Source organism: Citrus sinensis, chromosome 5 (assembly GCF_022201045.2).
Source record: "Citrus sinensis cultivar Valencia sweet orange chromosome 5, DVS_A1.0, whole genome shotgun sequence".
Classification (NCBI taxonomy): Eukaryota; Viridiplantae; Streptophyta; class Magnoliopsida; order Sapindales; family Rutaceae; genus Citrus; species Citrus sinensis.
The window spans coordinates 23,108,310-23,132,530 of NC_068560.1; the positions used below are offsets into that span (position 1 = coordinate 23,108,310).

General features: G+C 33.1%; 2 protein-coding genes and 1 pseudogene across 8 annotated transcripts in view; 1 reads left to right on the forward strand and 2 right to left on the reverse strand.

The window, feature by feature from the left end:
- LOC102612947 (DNA-directed RNA polymerase II subunit RPB1-like) overlaps positions 1 to 10,830 on the reverse strand; it is a 54,761-nt gene extending 43,931 nt beyond the window's left edge. The window contains exons 1-5 of one of the 4 annotated variants that reach the window (XM_052442689.1): positions 10,609 to 10,774; positions 9,795 to 10,103; positions 9,552 to 9,710; positions 9,203 to 9,426; positions 7,494 to 9,102 (exon numbers count right to left, since the gene is read on the reverse strand). In XM_052442689.1, the coding sequence (XP_052298649.1) occupies positions 7,753 to 8,526 (774 nt within the window). In that variant the 5' untranslated portion in view covers positions 8,527 to 9,102; positions 9,203 to 9,426; positions 9,552 to 9,710; positions 9,795 to 10,103; positions 10,609 to 10,774 and the 3' untranslated portion in view covers positions 7,494 to 7,752. Of the gene's footprint in view, positions 1 to 7,493; positions 9,103 to 9,202; positions 9,427 to 9,551; positions 9,711 to 9,794; positions 10,104 to 10,608 lie in introns of those variants that run through there. The other 3 variants (XM_052442696.1, XM_052442694.1, XM_052442695.1) reach the window with 3 other exon arrangements.
- The window catches only part of LOC107176220 (uncharacterized), a 94,768-nt pseudogene that overhangs the window by 54,961 nt on the left and 15,586 nt on the right, over positions 1 to 24,221 (reverse strand).
- The window catches only part of LOC102613531 (transcription elongation factor TFIIS-like), an 86,956-nt gene that overhangs the window by 45,180 nt on the left and 17,555 nt on the right, over positions 1 to 24,221 (forward strand). For 2 of the 4 annotated variants that reach the window (XM_052442688.1, XM_052442686.1), the window contains exon 2: positions 6,151 to 6,288. The exons of the other annotated variants lie outside the window; for them this stretch is intronic. In XM_052442688.1, coding sequence (XP_052298648.1) covers positions 6,151 to 6,166 — 16 coding nt within the window. In that variant the 3' untranslated portion in view covers positions 6,167 to 6,288. Of the gene's footprint in view, positions 1 to 6,150; positions 6,289 to 24,221 lie in introns of those variants that run through there. 4 annotated transcript variants of the gene reach the window in all.

Here is a 24,221-nt window from a genome sequence, read left to right on the forward strand (position 1 = left end):
TAGAATTCTATCAAAAGCAAGGCCTAATAAACCAGATATGACCCTAAACACAAATATTAGACTTGACCTATAGATTTGCATTATGGCTTACCTGTACGTTGGACTTATCGACTGGCAGGTGACATTCTTGCACTACTTGGTGAGTAGGCCAGCGATCGTCTGTATGTGGCTGACTGAGGATTATAACTTTGGGATGTAGGGCTGTAGGCTGGTGCAGTTCTTGGTGAAGTTCGGCTGTAACGAGGAGAAGTGGGGCTATAGGCTGGCAAAGTGGTGGCTGAATGATGGCGATATAGGGCTGTAGAATGGTGAGGTAAGCCCGTACAAAGGCGATGTTGTGCTGTACAAAGGAGAGGTTGGACTTGTGCTGTACAAAGGAGAGGTTGGACTGTAAGATGGTGTAGCAGGATTGTATATGCAGGTGGGTGCTGTAACTTGGAGAGTTTGGGTTGTAGTTCGGGGAGGTATGGCCGTAGCCTAGGGAAGAAGGCGATTAAGATGGACTTGTAGGAGAATAGGCAGGACTGGTTGGACTAGAACGAAGAATTGGTGAGTTAGAGCGATAACCAGGGGAGGTGGGACTGTATCCAGGTGACGTGGGAATTTGTCCAGGAGATGATGGATTGTAGCCTGGTGATGATGGGCTGTATCCTCAAGGTGTAGTAGGAGAGAAGGCCAATGCACCAACATAAGGAGAAAAGGAAAACCGGGCATCTGTGTTGGGGGATTGACAGAGATTTGGGCTTAATAAGCAACTTGGAGACATCATGCCCTCATGATAAGCAGTACCAGAGAGTGGAGATCGAGTGGGTGTCATCCCTAAATCCAGAACTTCCATATAACTTGGAAGCTGAAGTTCGATGGTATTCTTCGGCATCTCATCATTGACATACAAAGGACAGTATCCAGTTCCAATAGGTGCGAGCTGACCTAACACATATTACTCTCTTCTTTCTCAATCAAAACTAAGAAATTTAGTATTTTCTTGCACTCTTTGGTTTTGGTAAGTGAAATTCTCTTAATTTTTTTTTTTTAATTATAGGGTGGCAATATTTGATATTTCCTTCAGTTACTCTAAAGCCACCCCACTTTTTAGTTGTATAACTACAGTGTTTTTTGATAGTTAAATAATCAATAGAAATAATGTAATAAAAAGTTAAATTATTATTTTATATCCTTTCATAAGTTAGAATAGATTCTTTGACACAAACATATAGTACTTGATTTGATGGAGAAAAGAGGCATATTCAATGGAAAGAGTTTAAGAAGAAAAATAAAGCAAGTTTTATTTCTATTTTCATAAATTTTAATCGGACATTTAGTTCGATTCTGTTGGAATCGAATTGTGTTAGGATGGTTCAATTTGATTCAGTTTGGATAGTTAAAACTAAATAGTTCATAAATCTCGAAATCAATTAGTTTAAAACTGAACCAAACCAAAAAACCAAATGGTTTGAAAAGAAAAATTTTAAATAGATTTTATGTTAGTTAATACAAGTGATTATCATTGTGACAATTTACGCTTCATTTAAATTTGTTGAATTGTTGGTGCTTGGCTCACTTTGATAGTTAATGTAGGTATTGTAGTTATGGATATGCGTAGATAACTTGGTGTCGAGTTTTAATATTGTTAGAAGATATATTGAAGAATTAAGAAGTGGTGAATGATAATGGCAAACTGGCAATGGAACTTCAAAGTTTTTTTTATATGTGATTTTGTGTTGTTGCTTTCCTTTTCTATTTATTGTTGTGGATTTGTAATTTGCAGTGAATTTATAGACTATGTAAGTTTGCTCCTTGTTGGATTTTGTTATGTTGATTTATTCGATCCTCTTATGGTGTTTATTATTTGTGGATTTACAAACTCAAGATCATTATTGTAGTAATAGGATCTCATTATCTTCTGTTTTTTTCAGTTGAATATACATAGTAACATCACTCGAACCAAACAAAACAAAGTGAAACAATAAAACCAAATTGAACTAAACTGAATTAATTGGTTCAGTTGAGTTAACTAGTTCAGTTCTACTGTTTTGTTCGCATCTAGTTCACAAAATCATGAAATAATTGGCTTCGGTTTGATTTGATTATGACTTTACCCTAATTTTTAACTAAGAGAATTATTCACTCACTTTTTTTAATGAAAAATATTTATTGTTAAAAAAAGATACTTGTCAATATAATTTATTAATTGTTATTATTAGTATTTACCTTATTTTATGTTGTTGGTTAAATTTGAATTAGTCAAAAGTAGTTGCTATTATTTTCTGAAAGGATCCGAATCTTCTCCTACTCTAATCTTTCCTAAGGTTTGTAAAAGATTTTAATAAATGAAAATTAAATAATTCAATTGATCGGATTAGATTGGGAAATTGCCAGTTTCTTCCTATTGAAATCAATACATACCACTCACCTCTTTATTGTTTTTATAATAGCCAATAAAATTTTCGGCAGCATAATTTTATAATATTACTCTTATTTTTTAGTAAACTTTTATTCATTTTTTTAACTTAAATAAGCTAAATAAACAAGAATTAAAATAAAGATTTAAGTACTAAAAATGAGAATTATATGTTTCAGTGTGAATGAAAAATTAATAAAAGACACTTCTTGTACTTTTTGTTAGTTTTAACTATTTTTTCTTTTATTGAGTATATATTTTCTATTCCCAAGATAAAACCAATAACCCATTTATCCCTCTTTTTCTTAAAAGGTTTGATGTTAGTGGAGTTTTTGGATATTATAAAAAATAATGGAGGGTAACCAATATATGTCGATTTCAGTAAGGGGAAACTAAAAATCTCCTTATTAGAATTATTCTTAACTTGTTTTAATATAAACAAAAACTCATCGTTTTGGGCTAGCTAAACTTCTAAAACTAGGGATTTTTTTGTTAAATGTCTGAAATCTAAAATTTTATTAATTTTAAACCTTTTTTAAAATTTGTTTGTTTGCTTTTGTAACTTATATTTGATTATCAAATATTTAACTTTCGTGGCTTTTATCTAAAAGAAAAAAAGGTATGAATAAGAAGTAATTATATTCCAAAAATATATCTATAAAATATATTTATTTCCTAAACTATAAAACCTAATCTTTTTTTTTTTGCTCAAATTTTTAAGGGCATAAATGTAAAATAACTATTTTTAAGATATTTTTCATTTATAAAAATAAATAAAATACTAGTTATGTACAGATATCTAAAAAGAAGAAAACAAACTGTCATTTAGATACCCATATTCAGATCCATTCAAAATTCAGAAAAATTTAGATCCATTAAAATTTTGGACAAAAACACAGACACTACCTGAATAAATAAACATACTCAAGAAAAATTTAGACCATTCATATATGAGACAAAAAAATAAATACTACCTTAGACATGATTTCACAAAGAATTAGGATCCTCTCCTAGCTAACCTTTCCCAAGATTTCTAGGAGATTTTAGCACATGGCAATTATATAATTCAATGGATATGATTAGATATATTCTTAATTTTCCTTAATAAACGGAAAAAGGTCACTGTTTTGGGCTAGGCAAAATTTTAAATCTTACTAAACAAACAAACAAACAAACAAACAGCTGTTAACTCTTTTTTCTATAATCTTTAATTCTTCTTCCCCCCCCCCCCCCCCCTTCTTTTTTATTTCAGTCGTTGTTCATATTTTTTCTACTTATTATTTTTTACATAACAAATTCAAAACCTCCTCATCTATCCACCATAGACGAGGTGATTGGCTCTAACCACATCCTGCCTACCTCCATCATGTTTATAGGATTTATTTTTTAATTTTTCCTGCCAATTTATTTTTATTATTAATTTTTTACAGATACAATCTTCAAATCTTTTCCCGGCTAAACCACCCAAGCATGCTGCACTATATAAAAATTGATGATAAATCTTTACATTAGATATCTATGCAAGGGGTATTTTGAGAGTCGAAGATTAAATAATCGATTCAACGCTTGAAATATATAATAATTCTTGTAGACATAGAAAAATTAATTTTACTATTTCTCTCTATAATTTTTGTAGACATAGAAAAATTAATTTTGGCAAGTCAGTTTTCATATTTCTCTCTATAATTTTACTGCACAATTAATGATTTTTTCTTATAAATAACTAATCGTATGTGCTGCGGTTATATTTTTGTGTTAATGAAATATAGCACCTATTAGGCTATTACATATGTTTATTACTATCAAAATTTGTAAATCAGCTCCTATTACTATATTATACATGTTTATTATCATAAAAAAAAATCACATTACTGTTTTATTTATGTTTATTATTATTAAAAATCAGCTTGGGCATAGCATATTAGCATCCAAAAAAAAATATAAAGCATAAATAAAACAGTATAACACCAACTAATCATAATAATTTCATCATTTTTTAACTAAGTGGGAAAAATTATATTGAAGGCAAAATTAAGAAGTAAAAAAATCAATACCTGGTACCGGTAGTGGCTGTGATGGCAAAGTGATGGAGAGTTGAGAAAGTGGCGATAGAGAGTTAGAGACGGTGGCTGTGACGGCGGCAGAGGGGGATGCACGAACAACTCTATAGGTTGTGACAGACTGACAGTGGCAGTAGAGATGGAGCAACCGAACCGAGCAAAGCTGCGTGCCAAGGCTAGCGAGTCAGCAACCGAGACGAGATGATGCCGACGGTGGGTGGTGGCTGCTGCTGGCTTCGAGTGTTGGAGGCGCGGCAGCCGCAGCGTTGTTGCTTATGCTTTTCAAGGGATTTGGCGATTAGGGATTTCAAGGCAGCCGGTGGCGGTGGCACCGTGGCAGCGCGCCTAATAGTTTTATATTTAGTTCAATTTATCAAACTAAAATAATTTGTAGAAATTTCAAATAATATATATATTTTTAATTTTAATTAATTAAATAGTTTTATATTTAAATTTTTTTTAAATTATGATTAAAATAAGTGCACTTTAAGTTAACGGTTGACATTCAAAAATTCATCATTTATACAATTTCAAAATTTATGTGTAGGGCAATAACAAGATTACTAAAGAAAAGAAAAATAACAAAATCCTAATTTGAATTTTAATAATTAAAAAAATAAAAACTAGATGAAATATTTTAAAATAGAAAAGATATTTTTTTAAATAAAATAAAAATAATTGGAAAAGGAGTTTTATGAGGAGAATCGAGGGTTGCCGATAAATACCGCCCGCGAAGATTTCCTTTTGAGTATAGGAATCCCTTCGTCGCAATGAAACCGTGAATATATATATATATATATCAAGTGAGTTTGTGAGACCTTCTTCTGTTAATTCTTTCATAAGCAGTTCTCTAATCTCTTTCTGCGATTTTTGTTCATTCAGTCCCCTCGATCGTTCATCTGATCTCACCCAATTCCCTTTCTCATCGATCTCTTTTGATTTTAATATTTATCTAAGAAATCAGAGCATTAAGCGTCGATCCCTTTTGAGTTTAATTGTCATGGGGTTATCAAGAAACATTGATTTTAAAATTAATCTAAGAAATCAGAGCATTAAGCGTCGATCCCTTTTGCGTTCAATGGTCATGGGTTTGTCAAGAAACAGGAGGAGCAGGGAATATGCTGAATCCATGAAATCCAAGTTGCCATCGGATATCAAAAAGAAGAGAAAACTTGAAGAAGAGGAGCATGCGGCTTTTACTTGTTCCAAGAAACCTCCTGCTATAGTTTCTAAAAATGAAGAGTTCAAGTGTTCTGATGTTGATGCTACACGTAACCAATTTCGTGAGCGTCTTGTAGAGGGATTGTCTAAAGTTTATGAAGAGAATAATGAAGAGATGATGAAGGAGCAATTAAGAGCTTGTGACCCAGTTGGAGTTGCTGCATCAGTAGAATCAGCGCTGTTTAAAACGTTGGGTCCTATCAGTGGGTCAAACAAACCCCAGTATAGAACCATCTTGTTCAGTGTTAGGAATTCAAGAAATCCTGACTTTAGAAGAAAGATTCTTCTTGGAGAAGTGAAGCCTGAGAGCCTTCCTACCATGACCGATGAAGAGATCGCTAGCGATAAATTACAAGAGAAGATTCGCGAGATTAGGGAGAGAGTTTTAGCCAAGATTCCGGACTCAGTTGATGATGATGATGATCCCTATGAGAGATTAAAAGCTGATGATCATTGGCTCTTTTATAGGTCTTATATAGGTTAATTAATATGATGCTTTTAATTAAGCTACTACTTTGAGTTATTGGGTTTTCATATTCATTTTGTTCAATTGTACTTTGACTTTGAGTTATTTGGTTTTCATATTCATTTTGTTCAATTGTACTTTTTTTTTTTTTATTACTTGTTCAATTGTACTTTGAGATGGTATTTTAATTCTCTGATCACTTCCTTTATCACATGACAGCAAAAATGTTTAATCTCGCTTCATTCTTTTATCATATACATAGCAGCTTCGCAACTTCCATCTATATATTTGACATCATTAAACGGGTAACATCGCAATTTGTGTAGGAACCTATATTTGTCTTTATATAATTGAAACAGGCGCAAAATTGTCATTTAGGGAAAAAAAGAAAAAAAAAAAATAACAGACAATAACTATCAAAGTCATTTCAGCATTCACAGTTCAAATAGGATATCTTTTATCCTTCGTTATGGGGTGATGCAGGCCTGTATGTTGGACTTGATCAGAGATGGTGGTGAATACGAAGTTGATGTCGGACTGCACAAAAAGAAAAAGATACTTTCGGATTACATAACCATAATTCATCGGAAAAACTTATAAAAAAATAATAATAATTCATCGGAAAAAAAAATTAACCACCTCTCCAATACCAACCTACAGGAACAACAAAGCTAGCATAGCCAGAAAGATATTTCATGTGAGTAGAATTCTATCAAAAGCAAGGCCTAATAAACCAGATATGACCCTAAACACAAATATTAGACTTGACCTATAGATTTGCATTATGGCTTACCTGTACGTTGGACTTATGGACTGGCAGGTGACATTCTTGCACTACTTGGTGAGTAGGCCAGCGATCGTCTGTATGTGGCCGACTGAGGATTATAACTTTGGGATGTAGGACTGTAGGCTGGTGCAGTTCTTGGTGAAGTTCGGCTGTAACGAGGAGAAGTGGGGCTATAGGCTGGCAAAGTGGGGCTGAATGATGGCGATATAGGGCTGTAGGATGGTGAGGTAGGCCCGTACAAAGGCGATGTTGTGCTGTACAAAGGAGAGATTGGACTGTAAGATGGTGTAGCAGGATTGTATATACAGGTGGGTGCTGTAACTTGGAGAGTTTGGGTTGTAGTTCGGGGAGGTATGGCCGTAGCCTAGGGAAGAAGGCGATTAAGATGGACTTGTAGGAGAATAGGCAGGACTGGTTGGACTAGAACGAAGAATTGGTGAGTTAGAGCTATAACCAGGGGAGGTGGGACTGTATCCAGGTGACGTGGGAATTTGTCCAGGAGATGATGGATTGTAGCCTGGTGATGATGGGCTGTATCCTCGAGGTGTAGTAGGAGAGAAGGCCAATGCACCAACATAAGGAGAAAAGGAAAACCGGGCATCTGTGTTGGGGGATTGACAGAGATTTGGGCTTAATAAGCAACTTGGAGACATCATGCCCTCATGATAAGCAGTACCAGGGAGTGGAGATCGAGTGGGTGTCATCCCTAAATCCAGAACTTCCATATAACTTGGAAGCTGAAGTTCGATGGTATTCTTCGGCATCTCATCATTGACATACAAAGGACAGTATCCAGTTCCAATAGGTGCGAGCTGACCTAACACAATATTCTCAGTGACCCCCGCAAATAATCTGTTTCAGCATAAGCTGCAGCATCAAGAAGAATGTCAACAGTTTCCTCAAATGAACATCTCATCAAGGGTCCAGTATCAATCCTGTTGATGCCATGACGAGTGATGGCCATCAAGTGGCCTAGATAGGTCATGGTATCACAAAGGATAGCCAGATGCCAATAATTCACATAAGAGCCATCAAAAGATATGACTGCTCGCAATTCATACAGCAGCACCCTACGAACTGCCTCAATCTCCAGCACTTCAATAATTTCAACCAAGTGATTGCTTGTTGTCCTTCTCGCATCAACTTCTTCATGACACATAACAGCTAAAAGATTCACACCTTCAGCGTCCAGCATAAATTCCTTTTCCGACTTAAATCGTTCATTATCATCGTACTTGGTTGATTTAACCTTTTTAATGAACACCTTGTTGATATGGGGGATACCTTGGAGAGCCATTTCCAGCAGCATGTTATTCTCAATCTTTTCCAAGAAAACATCATCTTCAGCTGATTCATCATTCAGTCCTCCTATTGGAGCTTCATTATTCATGATACGAGTACGAAGGATGAGCCTATCGTCAGTGCGGCCATTGCATATACAAGTCAAATAATCTCCAAACTCCTGCTTTATCTTCTCAGAAACAGCAGCCATGCTTAATTTCTTATCAGCCAACATTTCCCAGTTCAACTCTATGCGCAGCAACCATGGAGATATTTTTTTCAGGTGAAATTTCCTCATCTGGCATCTCATAGTATGACTTCATAAATTCAGCATCCTCTTCAATAATTGTGCCTGTAGGGTCTGGGTCATACCATACTTCTGTAGCTTAGAAGTAGCTGCAGTAACACTACAGAGAGTAGTGTACTCTAGAGCATTGAACATTCTTGGCGGTCTCCTTTGTTGAGCTAAATACAGGTTTCAGGTAAATGGAGAGTCAAGGTGTTTTGATTTTCTTAGCCACATTAATAATTTCCTTTGTTAAGCTTTGTTTGGTGTCTGAATATCAAAAATTTAATAGTACAAGCTTAAGGAACCAAAGCAGAAAAGTAAAAGAAGGAATTCTAGTTTGGCACCTGATTCACTTTTTTCTCAAATGTCTCCATCGTAGTTCGTCCAGGCTCAGGCTTCAAGCATTTTTCCTGGGCTTTCCGAATATATACTTTCACCACATGCTTTGCAGTAGAAATAGTGTGGTCGATTTTCCTAATGTAAGTGTCGTGGCTGAGAGATTCACACGCTTCCCCATCAAGTTACCCCGATCCGTCCTTCCTTTGCCTTAAGCCTACAACATATTGATTTAATAGGTCCACCTGATTGCTGTCTAGCCTGATCAACAAAGAAGATACCCCAGCAATAAGTGGAGAATTAACAATATGTAATTATGTATATGCATACAACTTATGCATGTGCAGGTAAGCAATCCTACTCTAGGCTGCCCAGGCAATTCATTGTCAAAATATGTGGCTATGTGAAACTGTAATACTTGTGCAAACTCGGATATGAGATGTGCAGGTACCCATTTCTTCACTTGGCTCCTCAAATTCTCATTGGGCCTGATGATCATCGCCAACTGATGAGTCAAATCACCCCATAGTCGACAACAATAAGCGATCAGAACTCATACACACACTTGTGATGAGCTGTATTCACCTGAAAAATACTCAATATTTTGTTATGCCATCATAAAATAGGCAAAACGTTTCTATAGATAGTTTTAAATGATTAAGATGAAAATCCAGCATAAATGGGAAAAGAGTTATAAAGCAGGAGCTTACCTCACTCCTGAAGGAGGTACCTATTGCCACTGAGGTCCTCACAGAAGGCGGAGGAATTGGAAGGACCTGCAGAATCATCCAATCCGGACGGGTATACTGAGGATTCAATCCCAGGAGTTGGCAGTCCTCATCAGTTATTCTTGCCAGAACTTCAAGTACCTGAAATATGGTTAACAAAGTTAGCATCATGAAACAAGCAGGTGAAAATGAAACCACGAATGTGTTGCCTTCAGAATAAGTTACCCTTTCTGCAGTAAGTGTCTGCTTTCCTTCAACAGGTTCAGGAAGTTGTCCCTGATCATCATTATTTTTTCTTTGAGCCTTGTACTCTGCAATCATATTCATGCCGTCAATTGTCAGCGTTGGTTGCAGAGCACCACAGCCACTCTTTCTCTTTCTAAGAGGTTCTTCACCATCATGACCAAGGAGACTGAGGACATCAATCTCATCATCGCCTTCACATTTGTTTTTGGTTTTACATGCACACAAAATCTGTTCAAGCCTGCTCTTGGGGTTCCTTATTTTCAAAGCTAGCTTAAACTTGTCATCTTCCTGCTTGAAAAATAAGCAATCACGCATGAAGCAGACAATAATCTACTAGAAATTTTAAGGATGGACGAACAATCAAACTATAAAAGAAACAACTTCATCTCATCTACCCTATTGGAAACCAAATAGAACAAGAAAGGGAGGATAAAAAAAAACAGTTCAGATAACCAAGTATCATGGAAAGCCTACTTCAAAATGCATATAAAAAACCTACAAGGCATCTATCATGAAAGCAGAATTCGTATCCAAATCCTATTTCTCAATGGGAAAATGGAGATAAACAAAATTGACTACATCTATACTTTATAAAATACATGACATTAACAATACATGCACGAATAACCAATGATTCCCTGATGCTAGTAAAGAATACAATTTACAACTTATAGCCGTATCAGGTTAGTACTCTTTCAAAATTTCTTTTCATTTTTTTTTCCTCCTTCATCAGCAACCAACCAGACTACCAATAAATTACAAGAGAGAAACGCTAAGGCCAAAGGAAAATTACAATTTCGTCAGGGCTGAGAATGCTGAACTGGACCAACCGGACCTTGGCGACCTCGCCTGGAGAGTACGTAAAGCTATTTTCCATGGCGAGCTCTCCAAGCTTTGAGTCGCAGCAGAGTGGCAAGCTTGAAGTGTCAGCTAGAAATGCAGGGCAAAACAGCGTAATAAGACCAAATTACCCTTTGGAGTTGCTCGGCTGTCAAGACTGAACACTAATCGGCCCAACTACCACAATAACAACAGTAACTGACTATTGTGCGTGTATATGTGGCAACGGCTGAGTTGCAATATCCGTAACTTACAGCCAGCCAATATGAATCGTTAGATTTGAGGTCTGAAATCGAATGGACGGGAAATAACATACGAAACCTATAAATGGGTCAAAGAATTTTTCAGCAATTAGTGGGCATACCGGTAACAATGGTTTGAAATATAAAAGCGAGTGATCGGTTCTGAGTAATATGATTGAAGGGCAAAAAAATAATTAATTAATTAAAATAATTGTGAATCAATCACTCACAAATAGGGGTGGGAAAAAATCGATGGGTTCCGTTTGGTCTCAAATCGGATTGAACCAGATGGTGGTCCTTTTTATAACAGAGAAAATATATTTATGTGATATTTTTTTATCTGAAATTTAAATATAATTGAATTAATTTGAATTATAAATAGATTTGAATGTCTGATTTTAAATTATATATTTATTTTTTTATTTGAATCTCTTTTAATAAATATTAGGTTGTTTATTATTTTATATCTTAAAAAAAATAAAAATCGATATTTTTTACATTGCACCCTTTCTAAGTTTACATGTTAAAATCTATAAGGATGGGCAATATAAATTGGAGAATAATAGAACACTTTCTAACCCTAAAGGTCTAGACCCAAAGTCATACGACTCATATCTTAAAGTAAGAATTAAAATCCAATTCAGTAAAAAAAAAAAAAATTCTATAAATATAGACTATATACATAGCTACATAAAAAGCTTAAGAATAATAATTATGATGATATGCATGGAAAATTCAAGAACTTAATGAATGAAATAACTCAGCAAAATGGAAAGGAATGTGAGTAGGAAAAGAAAAATGAGTTTTTATTAATTGGACATACTTATGTAGATTCCGGGAATAGATATGAAAAATAAAAATAAAGCATGAAAATTTTTTACATTAAAATTTAGTTGGCTTATTCAGAAAAAAAAAAAAAAAAAAAGGTAAAAGAACGACCTTAGACTTTATTTCGTAAAGTTAATAACAATAATATGATTTTTAAATAAAATGAAATACAAGGACTTTAAATTATAATGTAAAAAATGGTTATTTCCGTGTAAGCTCTCCCCTCACGCGCAACCCCCAAGCAAGCGCAAGAGCAGAAAGTTGAAAGAACTATCCCCTATCCAGGAAAGCGGTGCGAAATTGTTGCCTGTTATATTCTCAGTCAAAAAAGAAGAGGGGGGGTGGGGGGAACAAAATGGCTCGGTTAAGAACACAACGTGCTTACCACAACCAGAAATCTAACAAATGTTTCCGAGAGTTTTCGTTTGCTTTTCCATTAATACCTTATAAAATGGACTCTAAAACAAAATGAATGAGAGAATTGAGAGCTGCAAAAAAGTCATGGGAAATACACTGCAGACACCAAAAGAAAACCTAGCGAAAGAAGAAGAAGAAGAAGAAGAAAGCAGTGGAAGCAGCTTCACTTGTGAGATTTGCATAGAGCCAATGGCAGCAAGCAAGAAATTCAAGAACAAGAATCTTTGCACACACCCTTTCAGTCAAGATTGCATAGCCAAATACATACAAGTGAAGGTCCAAGGCGACAACACAGCCAAAATCGAATGCCCTGGATTAGAGTGTAGGCATGACTTAGACCCTTTTTCTTGCGAACCCATCGTCCCAGCGAGTCTTTTTTCAAAATGGTGTGATGTTCTTTGCGAAGATTATGTTCTGGGGTTTGAGAGAAGCTACTGTCCCAACACAAACTGAATAGATTGTGCAAGTATATGTATTATAAGTGGGACCAAAACCTTGTAATAGAGACTAGCTGGAGTGCGATTGGGTGGGCGATTCAAGAGGCTGAGTTTGAATTGTACTTGCCTCAGCCACTTTTAGATTCTTCTTTTGCGTAATCACAATATGACCTTATTGAGTAACTGAGCACGATGGCAAGAATCTTCTTTCTAGATACAAGATGCAATTCGGCGTCGGCGATTGGAGAGGGTAAGAGTTTTGAATGCTATTCGGACCACTTTTGATAATTTAGAAAACCAGCTTGAGGTTTTGCATGTAAGACTTTTTTTAGCTTTTCTTTTTGGTTTTTGTAAGTTTTAGATAATGTGCGTCTCTTTTGGTTGTGATTTGTTTTGTTCCGAGAAAATTGAGGGTGAAAGATGAAAACTTTCAGTTTTAGCACAAGTAACCTGGCTAATTGTATTGGTTATCGAAGTACCAGATTGGTCATCGAATTATTGCGAGCGAGTTTTTGCATGTAGATGATTTAATCAAATTGTTAACTGATAAACAGATGATTGCTCACAGCAGGTTCCCTCTCCTTTAAATTAGTTTAGGCAAAGTAAGTCATCATCATTTGGAAGTTTGCAATAGACTGTAAAATGAGCCAGTCTTTGTTTAATGAAATATTTAATATCATAAAATTTGCTTAGATGAAAAAATTAGAGGGGATATTATTGATTTGCTAAATTAATTTAATGACATAATTTCGGTAAAATTCAAAGTTCAAACTCAGTCATTTATAATTGTTTGTCTTGCTATTCATTTTCTTTAATTCCTCTGTTCTTCATTTGAGTTTCATCCGCTACAGCACCTCATTAGGTTGCTGAACAAGATGAATATTTAGATAACTATGCATGACAGGATCAAAGAATAACAATTAATAAAACTTCATTTCTCAGCTAAATGGCAACAATAAGATTGTTCATTGGTTTATCGATTAACTAGGAGGAATCAACATGAAATATTCGGCTTATGTTCACTTTTCCACTAATGCCTATGCAAACTAAATTTATGCATGTAATTAAAAATTATGACAGCACTATATCGAGATTAATCTAATCAAGAAATTAATTACCTATTATTTTGTTTTTCTTTTTAATTTTTCTAAGAAATCTCATTATTCTAAACAAGTTTAATTTGAAATAGTGGGACAAAGAAGTGCCTCACGAGAATTAAGAGCATCGATGTTCAAGTTGTCATGAACGGGGGTCAGTTAATTTCATCAAAAAGACGACGACGTCGATTGTCACGATCACTACTATCAGGTAACCCTAACTTCAGGTTCAGATCAATTTTGTTATCAGCATCTTGGAGATCATAGCCGTTCATGTTTGTTGCTGCTGCTTGATTGAACCACCGAGAATCCATGGTAGGCGAAATGATCAATTTCTATGTCTACCGTCAACCAAAAACAACTTGGAAAATCAGTTTAAATATTGAGAGAAGAAGATCGATAGGTTAATAGCTAGCAAACGGAAGAGAATGAGAGAGAAATGAAGTTAATTAATAATTTGGTCATGCATGAAATGTAGGAAACTGGTCAAGCACTCAATAGATAAAACAAAACGACCTATAAGACTGAAATATATATTACAAATGGACGCACTTGTTATGTGATAAGATTACAAAAATCATCATTAGATGAGAAAATTTAGACAGATATTATAATAATATTCTTAATTCATATATCAATTATCTAAGTTCAATTTCCATTGAGATGCATGATCTAACTATAGATCTGATTAATTTGGACATGAATGACCAGCAATCTAATCATATAAACATGAACAACGTAAACATTATTAAGCTTTTGTTCATCAAAGATCTAAAAGGAAAATTTTACATAAATTAAAAAAAAAAAACTTGGAAGGATATATACATGCTGGTTCGAATTGGACAAGCTGAAATTTTTCAAAAAACTTTATTTATTTAAACCCTTAACCTACTGGTCTTGAATCCGATAGGACCCAATTCTTTTACAAAGATTTAATTGTGTTACGAAGTTCATCCACAAAAAAAAAATAATAATAATAATCATAAACCCTTGACCAAACTTGGACATTCAATGAACTGCGAAAAAAAAAATGATCAACAACACTGAACACAGAGCATCATCTCCCAATCGATTCAAATGGATAGAAAACAAATTAACGAGAAAGAAAGTATCAAATCCAAGGACAATTTTTCGTATGTTCACATATTGTATAAGAGCGTTTGATATTAATGTCTTGTAAATTTTAAATTATAGCTACTATAGAAAAAGAGCAGTATTTATGAAATAAACATTAATAGTAACTAAATATGGCTTTTAATAATAATTTTGACAAAAAATTAATAAAAACCTTACAGGTTCTTCATCTTACAAGTGATAAATCAAAACAACTTAACTTTCAAGTTATAACAATTAATATTTATTAAATATTTTAGTGCTGCCCAACCTCGATAATAAATAGGGCCTTAGTGAGTGATCGTTCAATAATATAAGAACATTGAAGCTTAATATTCCAGGCGCATTAGTTCTTAAGAAATATATAAAATCTATATAAGATTTTTAAGATTAATGGATCGAAAATATATTTACTCCACGATTTAATGATGATCGCAAGTATTGGTGTAAGAAATACATATATAGTCTATCATGGCTCCGAATAAACTTCCTGAATAATTTTATTTTGTGATAATTTGATTTTTTAAATTATAAAACAGCTTAATTTTTTTTTTGTTTATTAAAATTTTGATGCAGCCCTCTCATAATGCTCGAGCTCACACAAGCTAGAAAAATGATTTCGCATAATGTAGTGTATTTTTAATTATTTAATTTTAAAGTTTTTTTCTTTTTTAAAATTTTAAAAAGCTCATTTATTAAATATTACCGTCTAAAAAATTAACCGCAACCGCGAAACCTTATCATGATACTTCTTATTAATTACTTACTACAAAAGCAACGCAAGTATGGCAACTGTATTGTTATGATTATTTCATAACAATAATCTGATATGGCCTTAGCTCTTCACTTTATCACCGTGCGCGCAATTCAATTATTTTTTGCTCAAGCTCAAGTGAGGTTAAAAACTGATTTTGAATATCTTTTAACATTTTACCACAACCTTATCATAATATTTTTGAATTAACTATATACTTTAAAAAGGAGCAAATATAGGGTAATTGTGTTGTTATAATTACTTTTAGAAACAGTCACGCAGTCAAGCTCGAGTGAGCTTGAAAATGATTTGGAATAATTTTTGAAATAGTTCAAAAGAGTAATTTTATTACCGTTATTATTTGATTGTAGTTAATTATCAAAAGAGTGCTTTAAATAACATTCAAAATATAATTTTTATCTCAACCATCTCATAATCCTTTCATTACCATTTCTGTTTTAAACCGCACAGACTAAAGCTCAAATGAGTATGAGCTTGAAAAAAAAGGTTTTCAGAATAATAAAAAATAAAAGAATTAAAAGAATTAGTTATTACCACCAATTTTTAGATGTTAAATTAAAATAAACATCATGGTAATTGGAAAAGCAGTTATGAACTAATTAAAAATTTTGTATCAAATATAGGCAATTTTATTTTACATAAAAGTTAAAAGTATGTGGTAAACACACACACACACACACACACACATATATATATGGGCCTCTAAAGGGTGATTTCAAAATTTTGAACCAATTTTTTACGCTAATGTAAGTAGTTATGAAACTAGATTATACAAAAAAGAGAGTCAACTTCAAACCCCAAAATAATTTCTAAGGAATTTTAGGTCTTTTTTCTGAAAAAAAAAAAAATACCTGAGAAAATATGAGAAACTTTTCGGAATGATATGAAAGTATTAGAGAAAGAGGGTTTTGGTGGAAGAAAACCAAACTGATTTTTAAAGAAAACCTTATTTTTTTTCGAAATCATTTTGTACCTAAAATCGAAAGTTATACACACTATTTTGGGTCTCCAAAGGTGAAATCAAAATCCCAAGTTGATTTTTTGCCTGAATGTAAATATTTTTGAAATTAGAGTATTTGAAAGAATGTGAGAGCCGCGAAATAATTTCTACCCAATTTTGGATTTTTTATCTGAAAATTTGAAGAAATCCCAAAAAATTGGCTAAACTTTCCTTCTATTATTTCTTCTTATGTGGTATGACCTCATCTTTTTAAGGAGGTCTTTCTCATAGGACAGAGATAAGTTATGCAATTATGACTTATTCAAGAGTCCTTTTTTTTTTTTTTTTTGTAGAGAATCCTTGTATATTCTATGAGAATAGTTGCTTGAGATGCTGTGAAACTCATTAGGAAGCACCTTTATGGTCTAAAGATGGTTTTGTTGGAAGACAACTAATTGGTTTACAAAGAAAAATAACTTTTCTTCTCATCCCCAGTTTGGGCCAAAAACCAAGGCAATAGCAAATGGTCTTGCGCCTCTAAAGGGTGATTTTTGAACTTGGAGCTGATTTTTTTAATGCATATAAATATTGTTGAAACTAGGGCATAGAAAAAAAAAAAAAAAAAAAGGGAGTCGATATCATGCCCCAAAATAATTTGCACGGAGTTTTCGGTCTTTTTTCAAAAATTAAAGAAAATCTCAAAAAAAATTAGGAGAACTTGTCATAATTATGTGAAATTCTTTTAGGTCATTTCTAATGCATAACACCATTTTGGTGTAACACCAACACAAAAAATATACTTTTTTCACACCAAATTACTATTTCATCTTCAACCCATTTACACCAAATTTTACACCAAAAAGAATATTCTTCTTTTTATTCCTTTAATTCCCAAGAATTAATTCAATTAACACAATAAATATTACTATTAATATAGATAATTAAGTAATAAGTAATTTATATCGATTAATAAAAAATATAGAAAATTATTAAATTTGCATTTAATTAACTAAATTAGTACATTATGAAAATTAAACATTACATTAATATAGAAAAATACAATAACAATAATAAGTGCATTATGAAAATTAAACATTACATTAATATAGAAAAATACAATAACAATAAATAACAACAATAATATGGAAAAATACAATACAATATCAATAATACTCTAGTTATTCAAATTACTAAATTCATCCCATAAATGATCAATTAGTGCATTTCGGAGTGCAATGTGAGCCTCTTTATCCTTGATTTGTTTGTGTCGAGCAAGAAATTCTTGAAATCTAGTATTCTCATCTATGCTCATATCAACGCTTGGTATTTGGGCTTGCATCCAATCATTAATTGTTGCATTAACATCACGTTCATCTTCGATTATCATATTGTGCATAATAATGCAAACAGTCATTATATCATGTAACACATGTTTGTTCCAAAAACGTGATGGTCCAGCAACAATTGCAAAACATGATTGAAGGACTCCAAATGCACGTTCTACATCTTTCTGACATGCTTCTTGTTTCATGGAAAATAATTTCTTTTTAAGACCACGTGGATCATAGATAGTTTGTACAAGAGTAGACCATTTTGGGTAGATACCATCAGCTAAATAATAACTCATATTATATTCGTTCTCTTTAATGACATAATGAGCAGGAGGAGCAATACCTGAAGCAAGGTTGGCAAAAAGATGGGATGCCTCCAACACATTAATGTCATTACTTAAACCGGGCAAACCAAAATGTGCATGCCATATCCTGGTCTATCATCATTTTCACTAAATATAAATGATGAACATGTTGACGATTGTTCTACTCAATGACCCATTGGAGTAAAGAAGGCAAAAGGAAAAAGGAAAGTTGAAGATCAAAATTCACTAGTTATTGATACTATTAAAGAAGACAATCGACGACTTTATGAAATTCTCAAAAAAATGGAGTGAAGATAGGCAACACAATTATCAAATTCAAATTATACGAGTCCAAAATGAGAAAAAAAAATTAGAGATGATCACATATCGTGAAGAAAACAAAATTCTACTTAAAGATTTAAATTCGATAAGTGATCGGAGCTTACGTCAATATTTTTAAAATAAACAAATTAAGATTTTGCAGGGAAGATCTCAGCAAGGCCAAGCATCTCAAAATACTTCCAATAACATTTGCCAATATTTTGATGATATTGGAGGATCTAATAATGATGTCTCACTTTACTAAATAATTGTTCTAATTTATGCTAGTAGTAGTAACTTTTTTAATTTGTGTTAATTTAATTTTGTATTTTTAATTTTGTAATATGTAATCTAGTAATTAACGTTATTGGCATTTTATTTTTATTATTAATTTTTTTGTTGAATATTTTTTATTTAAAATATTAGTATAATATTCAAAAATTAAAAAAGAACAAAAATAATAATAATAACTTAAAATATTATATAAAATAGGGCATATATGTAAATAAGATAAAGTAATAAAGATATTTGATACTTTTTTTCTCTAGCACCAAATATGGTGCAACACTATTCATTACACCATTTTGGTGTTGATGTTGGTGTTACATTGGAGAAGTATTTTACACCAAAAATGGTGGAAAAGGTGATTTTATTTTAGGTTTAGTGCTACATTGGAAATACGCTTAAAGTCTTCTATTTGGTGATTTGAATAAAATAAATAAATTCTCTTTTCAAGCCCATTTTGTGTCCAAAATCAAAGGCTATAAAACAAGTTTTGGGCTTTTAAATAGGAAACTCCTAATGATTAGCTGATTTTTTGTACATACATAAATGTTATGGAAAATAGAGCATTTAAAAAGACAGGCGTTAGTTTCAAGTCCCAAAATAGTTTCTACACAATTTTTTATCTTTTTTTTAAAAAAAAATCCCAAAAATATGACACTTTTTGAAATAATGTGAAACTAATTAGGCCTCTAAAATTAGAATTTTGAAAATATTCTTTGCCATCATGTAAATATTGTCGAAACTGGAGCACAAGAAAAAAACAAGAGTTGATTTCGAGCTATGAAATAATTTCCTTGAAATTTTTGGTCTTTTTAAAAAAAAATCAAAGAAAACCCCAAAAGGATTGGGAAAATATTTTGGAATAATGTGAAATTCTTTGAAAGGCCTCTGCATGGTCTAAGAAGGACTGTTACGATAGAAAACCAAATTAGTTTTGGGGAAAAAAATTAACTTTTTTCTCAAGTCCATTTTGGGCCCAAAGCTAAAGGTTATAGCACATAGTTCTAGGCTTTTAAAGGACATTTTTAGAATTTTGAGCTCATTTTTTACAAACTAGAACATAGGGAACACGAGAGTTGGTTTCAAGTCCCAGACAAATTTCTATGGATTTTTCTTTTTAAAAAAATTTAAGAAAATTAAAATTGGGAGAATGAGGGGAAATCAGAAAACCAAATTGGTTTTTTTAAGAAAAACATAATTTTTCCTTCTCAAACCCATTTTCAGGCCAAAACCAAAAGTTGTAACCCACAGCTTGGGCCTCTAACGGGTGATTCAAAATTTAGACTTATGTTTTATGCGTACATAAATATTGCTAAAACTAGATCATGGAAAAAAAGGGACTCTGTTTTGAGTTCAAAAATAATTTTATAGAACTTTTATCTTTTTTTTCAAAAATCCAAAGAAAATCTCAGAATAATGTGGAACTCATTGCTAGGCATCTTTATAGTCCAAACATCGAGGTTGTAATATTTCATAAATTACATAAAAGTAAGATTGGTAAAAACGTTTGGATCGACCCAAGCCCGTGCAGCCCGACCCAGGCCCTCGAGCTTTAGGCCCAGCCCGCGGCTTGAAATTAAGGACAAGGGCTCTCACCTTGTAAAGCCCAGACGTAGTGGGCCTAGTTAAGGGCCTTCCACAAAAGCCCAGACTTAAGTATGGGCTTTATAATATAATGCAGACATATATTTTTTAAGAAATAAATTATAATTTATTAAAAATTTTAAATTAAAAAAAAATTGAGAAATAAAAAAAAAGCCGAGATTAAGTAATTAACAAAAAACAAAACGAAACCAAATTCCCAAAACCTAAAATCCCTAAATTTATCTCCACATCTCCAGCCGCTACATCAGCCTCTCACTGCACTCTCCGCCGACATCGAACAGCCGATGTTTACAGCCTTACCCTCACACCAAATTAAGGAGCCACCACCGTCAGCAGCGATACCATCCACGCGTGACGCAGCAGATCCAGCAACCCAGCAGCAGTCCAGCACCAAACAGGCGACGCAACAGCGACCCACACCCACCAGCACCACCAGCGCGATGTAGCTACAGCCAATCGAACGCACGCGATGCGGCAGCAGCGATCTCAGCTCCAACGTGACCCAAAACCAGCAGCACCAGCAACGCACGCGAACCAACAGCAAACCATCACCAACTCCATCCCAAGTAACCTTTGATTTTTTTAATTATTTTAGAAATTTTGAGATTACTGAAGCCATTGTTGATGTTGTAATGGAGAGTAGATTTGTGGAAGAATCGAGAGAGAGAGAGTGAAGAAGAAGAAGAAGAAGAAGAAGAATGTTTCATTGTTGTCATAGCAAGTGGATAACGAAGAAGAAGCATTGTATTTCAGTTTCAACCACAAATTCTTTTAAAAATTATTAAAGGGTATTTAACATTTACCTAGTTTATCGTATTTTATCTCTTGTAATTTGCATATTTTTATTTGATCGGCACTTTCTCTAATTTGTCATCAAAATTAAGCAAAATTTTCACTTATATATACATTATTATTTTTTTTTTATGAGATTTGGTGGATAATTGATACGCTGTAGGAACAGTCAATCAAAAAGAAATAAAAATAAAATTTTATTAAATTATTAAAAGTCCAAGCCCTGTCCAGGCTCATCCTAGGCCCGCGCAAGCCTGGCCCCAGCCCAACCATCTTAAGTTTGGACAGGCTTTAGAGGGCTTGGGCTTCTTGCCAATTACACGAGCTTGGACTTGGGCTTGAAAAAGCTTGGTCTAAGCCCGCAATTTGCCAACCCTACATAAAAGTATCTAACAATGGTAGGAGATTTTAGAAAGTGACTAATATTTTGGACCTATCATTTGGGGAGAAGTGTATAACTCTTGATCAAACTAGAAATCTCATAATAGAAGAAATCTCGTAGCTCCGAAAAGAAAGGAGAAATCGTTTTGATTCGAGGTGAATCCTGATCAACTTTGCCTTTACAAGTTGAGTAAACATTAAAAAATTTGAAAAAAGCTTTGTTGTTATTTAAGATTATACCAGTATAATGAGCCCGTTCACATTTTTGGGAGACCTTTTTTTATGTAGTTGTTTGTAGTTTTCTTTTCTTCATTAACATTGGGTTGGCGTGACAGTGAACCTATCGATTGGTAGAGTACAAGACCGAAAATCATGCTCTTTGGGGCCCAAAGATTCCCATGCTTTCCGTTGGTTAGCAACCAACAAAAATTTGAGCTTGACGAAGGTGCCGATAGTTTTCGTATGGTGGAGAAGTTCTTACAGGTGTGTGTAGTGATGAATGATTACCATATGAGTTTTAAAGGTTTCGAGTGAATATATAGAAGATCACCTGTGATTGTCCCATGATTGAATGTCTACACATGTTACCCATAAAATCGGTTGGTGAATTCTTACTTGTGTGATTAGGGGTTGCGAAGATTGTGTGAATAACAATTCTGGATGGGAAAAGAACATTTTGAAAAAAGCGAATGAAAGTTGACTAATGTCGTTGGATATTTTATGAATATATATCAATGAGGGCATCCCTTTGCATTGAGTTATTTGAACACACTTCAATAGTTTTATTCTAAACTTGATAGGGATTGTAAATTGGACGATTTTGGTGAGCCTAAGTGCCTTAATTGTTTGGATTTAGCTTTTGGCAAGGGAGAGGGCTTTTGACTTTTTGTTTGTGTCCTTGCTGAAATTATTAATAATATTAGCCTTACCCAATTCAAACAATGAGCCAACAAATGTGCTTTATAACAGGTAGTAGGAGTGGGCATTTGGTTCGGTTCAGAGGGCATTGGTTCGGTTCAGTCTGAACCGAACCGAACTGAACCGAACCGTATTATGGCAATTTGGTTTGGTTTAGTTTTTTATTTGAACCGAACCAAATTATCAAATCAAATGGTTCAAGAAAAAATTAAAATAAAAAAAATAGGTTATAATTTATCTTTTTTTATTTCTATTTGTTAGTTAATACATGCTATTATATATGTCATAGCATACACTTTATTTTATTGTTGAACTTTATTATTTTAATTTATTATTGTTAGATTTTATTATATTGGTTATTATTTATGGATTTCTAGATTATTTTTTTGGAATTTATTATGTTAATTTACTATTGTTAGATTTTATTATGTTGTTTATTGTTTGTTAATTTATAGATTCAAAATTATTTTTGTATTAATAGTGTATTATTATATTATATTTTTTATTGAATAATGAATATATATGATACAATGAAACCAAACCGAACTGAACCAAACCAAATTAAATAGTGCCCACCCCTAACAGGTAGGATACAAGCATTGTCGCAAGCACAAGAAGTCAATTTATAACTTGAAAAAATAAATTGTCAGAAACTTATAAAACCGACAAAATAGCTGAAAAGTAAATAGTTCTAATACAAAGCATAAAAGCTAATTTTGATCCCATCTCATAGATGGGGCATAACTTTGGTACAAAATTGACTAACATCAATAATTCCTCTAAGCAGTTTGGTTGTTGGAGTCTTGATCACTATTTGATGTCTGTTTCTTTTGCTTTCCTTTTCTCCTCCTCCTTTCTGTACTTAATCCCACAGGCGTTGCAGAGAGTGTAAAACTAGAAAAATTTATAGGATTAAAAGTACTATTTCAAGCTTTAATTTACATATGTGGGCAAGTGGTATTATATGAGTTTAAGGACTATTTGTTCATGTTACAAGTTTAACTTATGATAAGTTTAAATTTAATACGACTGTTCATAATTAATCTTTCTTTAGAAAACATATATGTGTGTGTATACTCACACATAATGAACAATTCTTGTACATATACTATTACAAATGATGTGGCAAATGACGTCACTTTATTAATGAGTGTAAATATTGGTGATAAGGAAAATAACTACTATATTCTAATTGGACTCCATAATAGTGTCACATTTTATTTGCCATATAGTTGGAAAACATGAGAAAATCTTAGATGCTCCCTCTCTCTCTCTCTCTCTATGTATATATATAGTAGTTCTCTAGTTTGGAATCTTAAAGTGTGAGAAAAGTTCGATAAAATTTTAAAAACTATGGAGTTTAAGATGCTTAAAACTTAAAAGACTTAAACCACATTGTCTATGCGTTTTTCAGACTTTTTCACACTTTAAAAATCTGGATTAGAAATTTCTCTCTCTCTCTCTCTCTCTCTATATATATATATATATATATAATCTCTTAGATTCTTTCCGCAAGTGTTGGTTCAGAAATACACATGGCAAGAATCTAACGGATAAAAGTATGTGTGTATAGACACTAGCGAAAGCATCCAAAATTTTTCCCCAAAAACAAAATTTGTACCTTCTTTTATGCATGTGGATGCATCAAAGAATTACTGTTTTCGAGGCTACAAATAGTAATAATGACAATAATATGCAACAATTTACATATCTTCGGGCCAAGATGACCTCTACGGCACATAGGAGTATCATTAGTATTGCAATTATAATTACTGCATC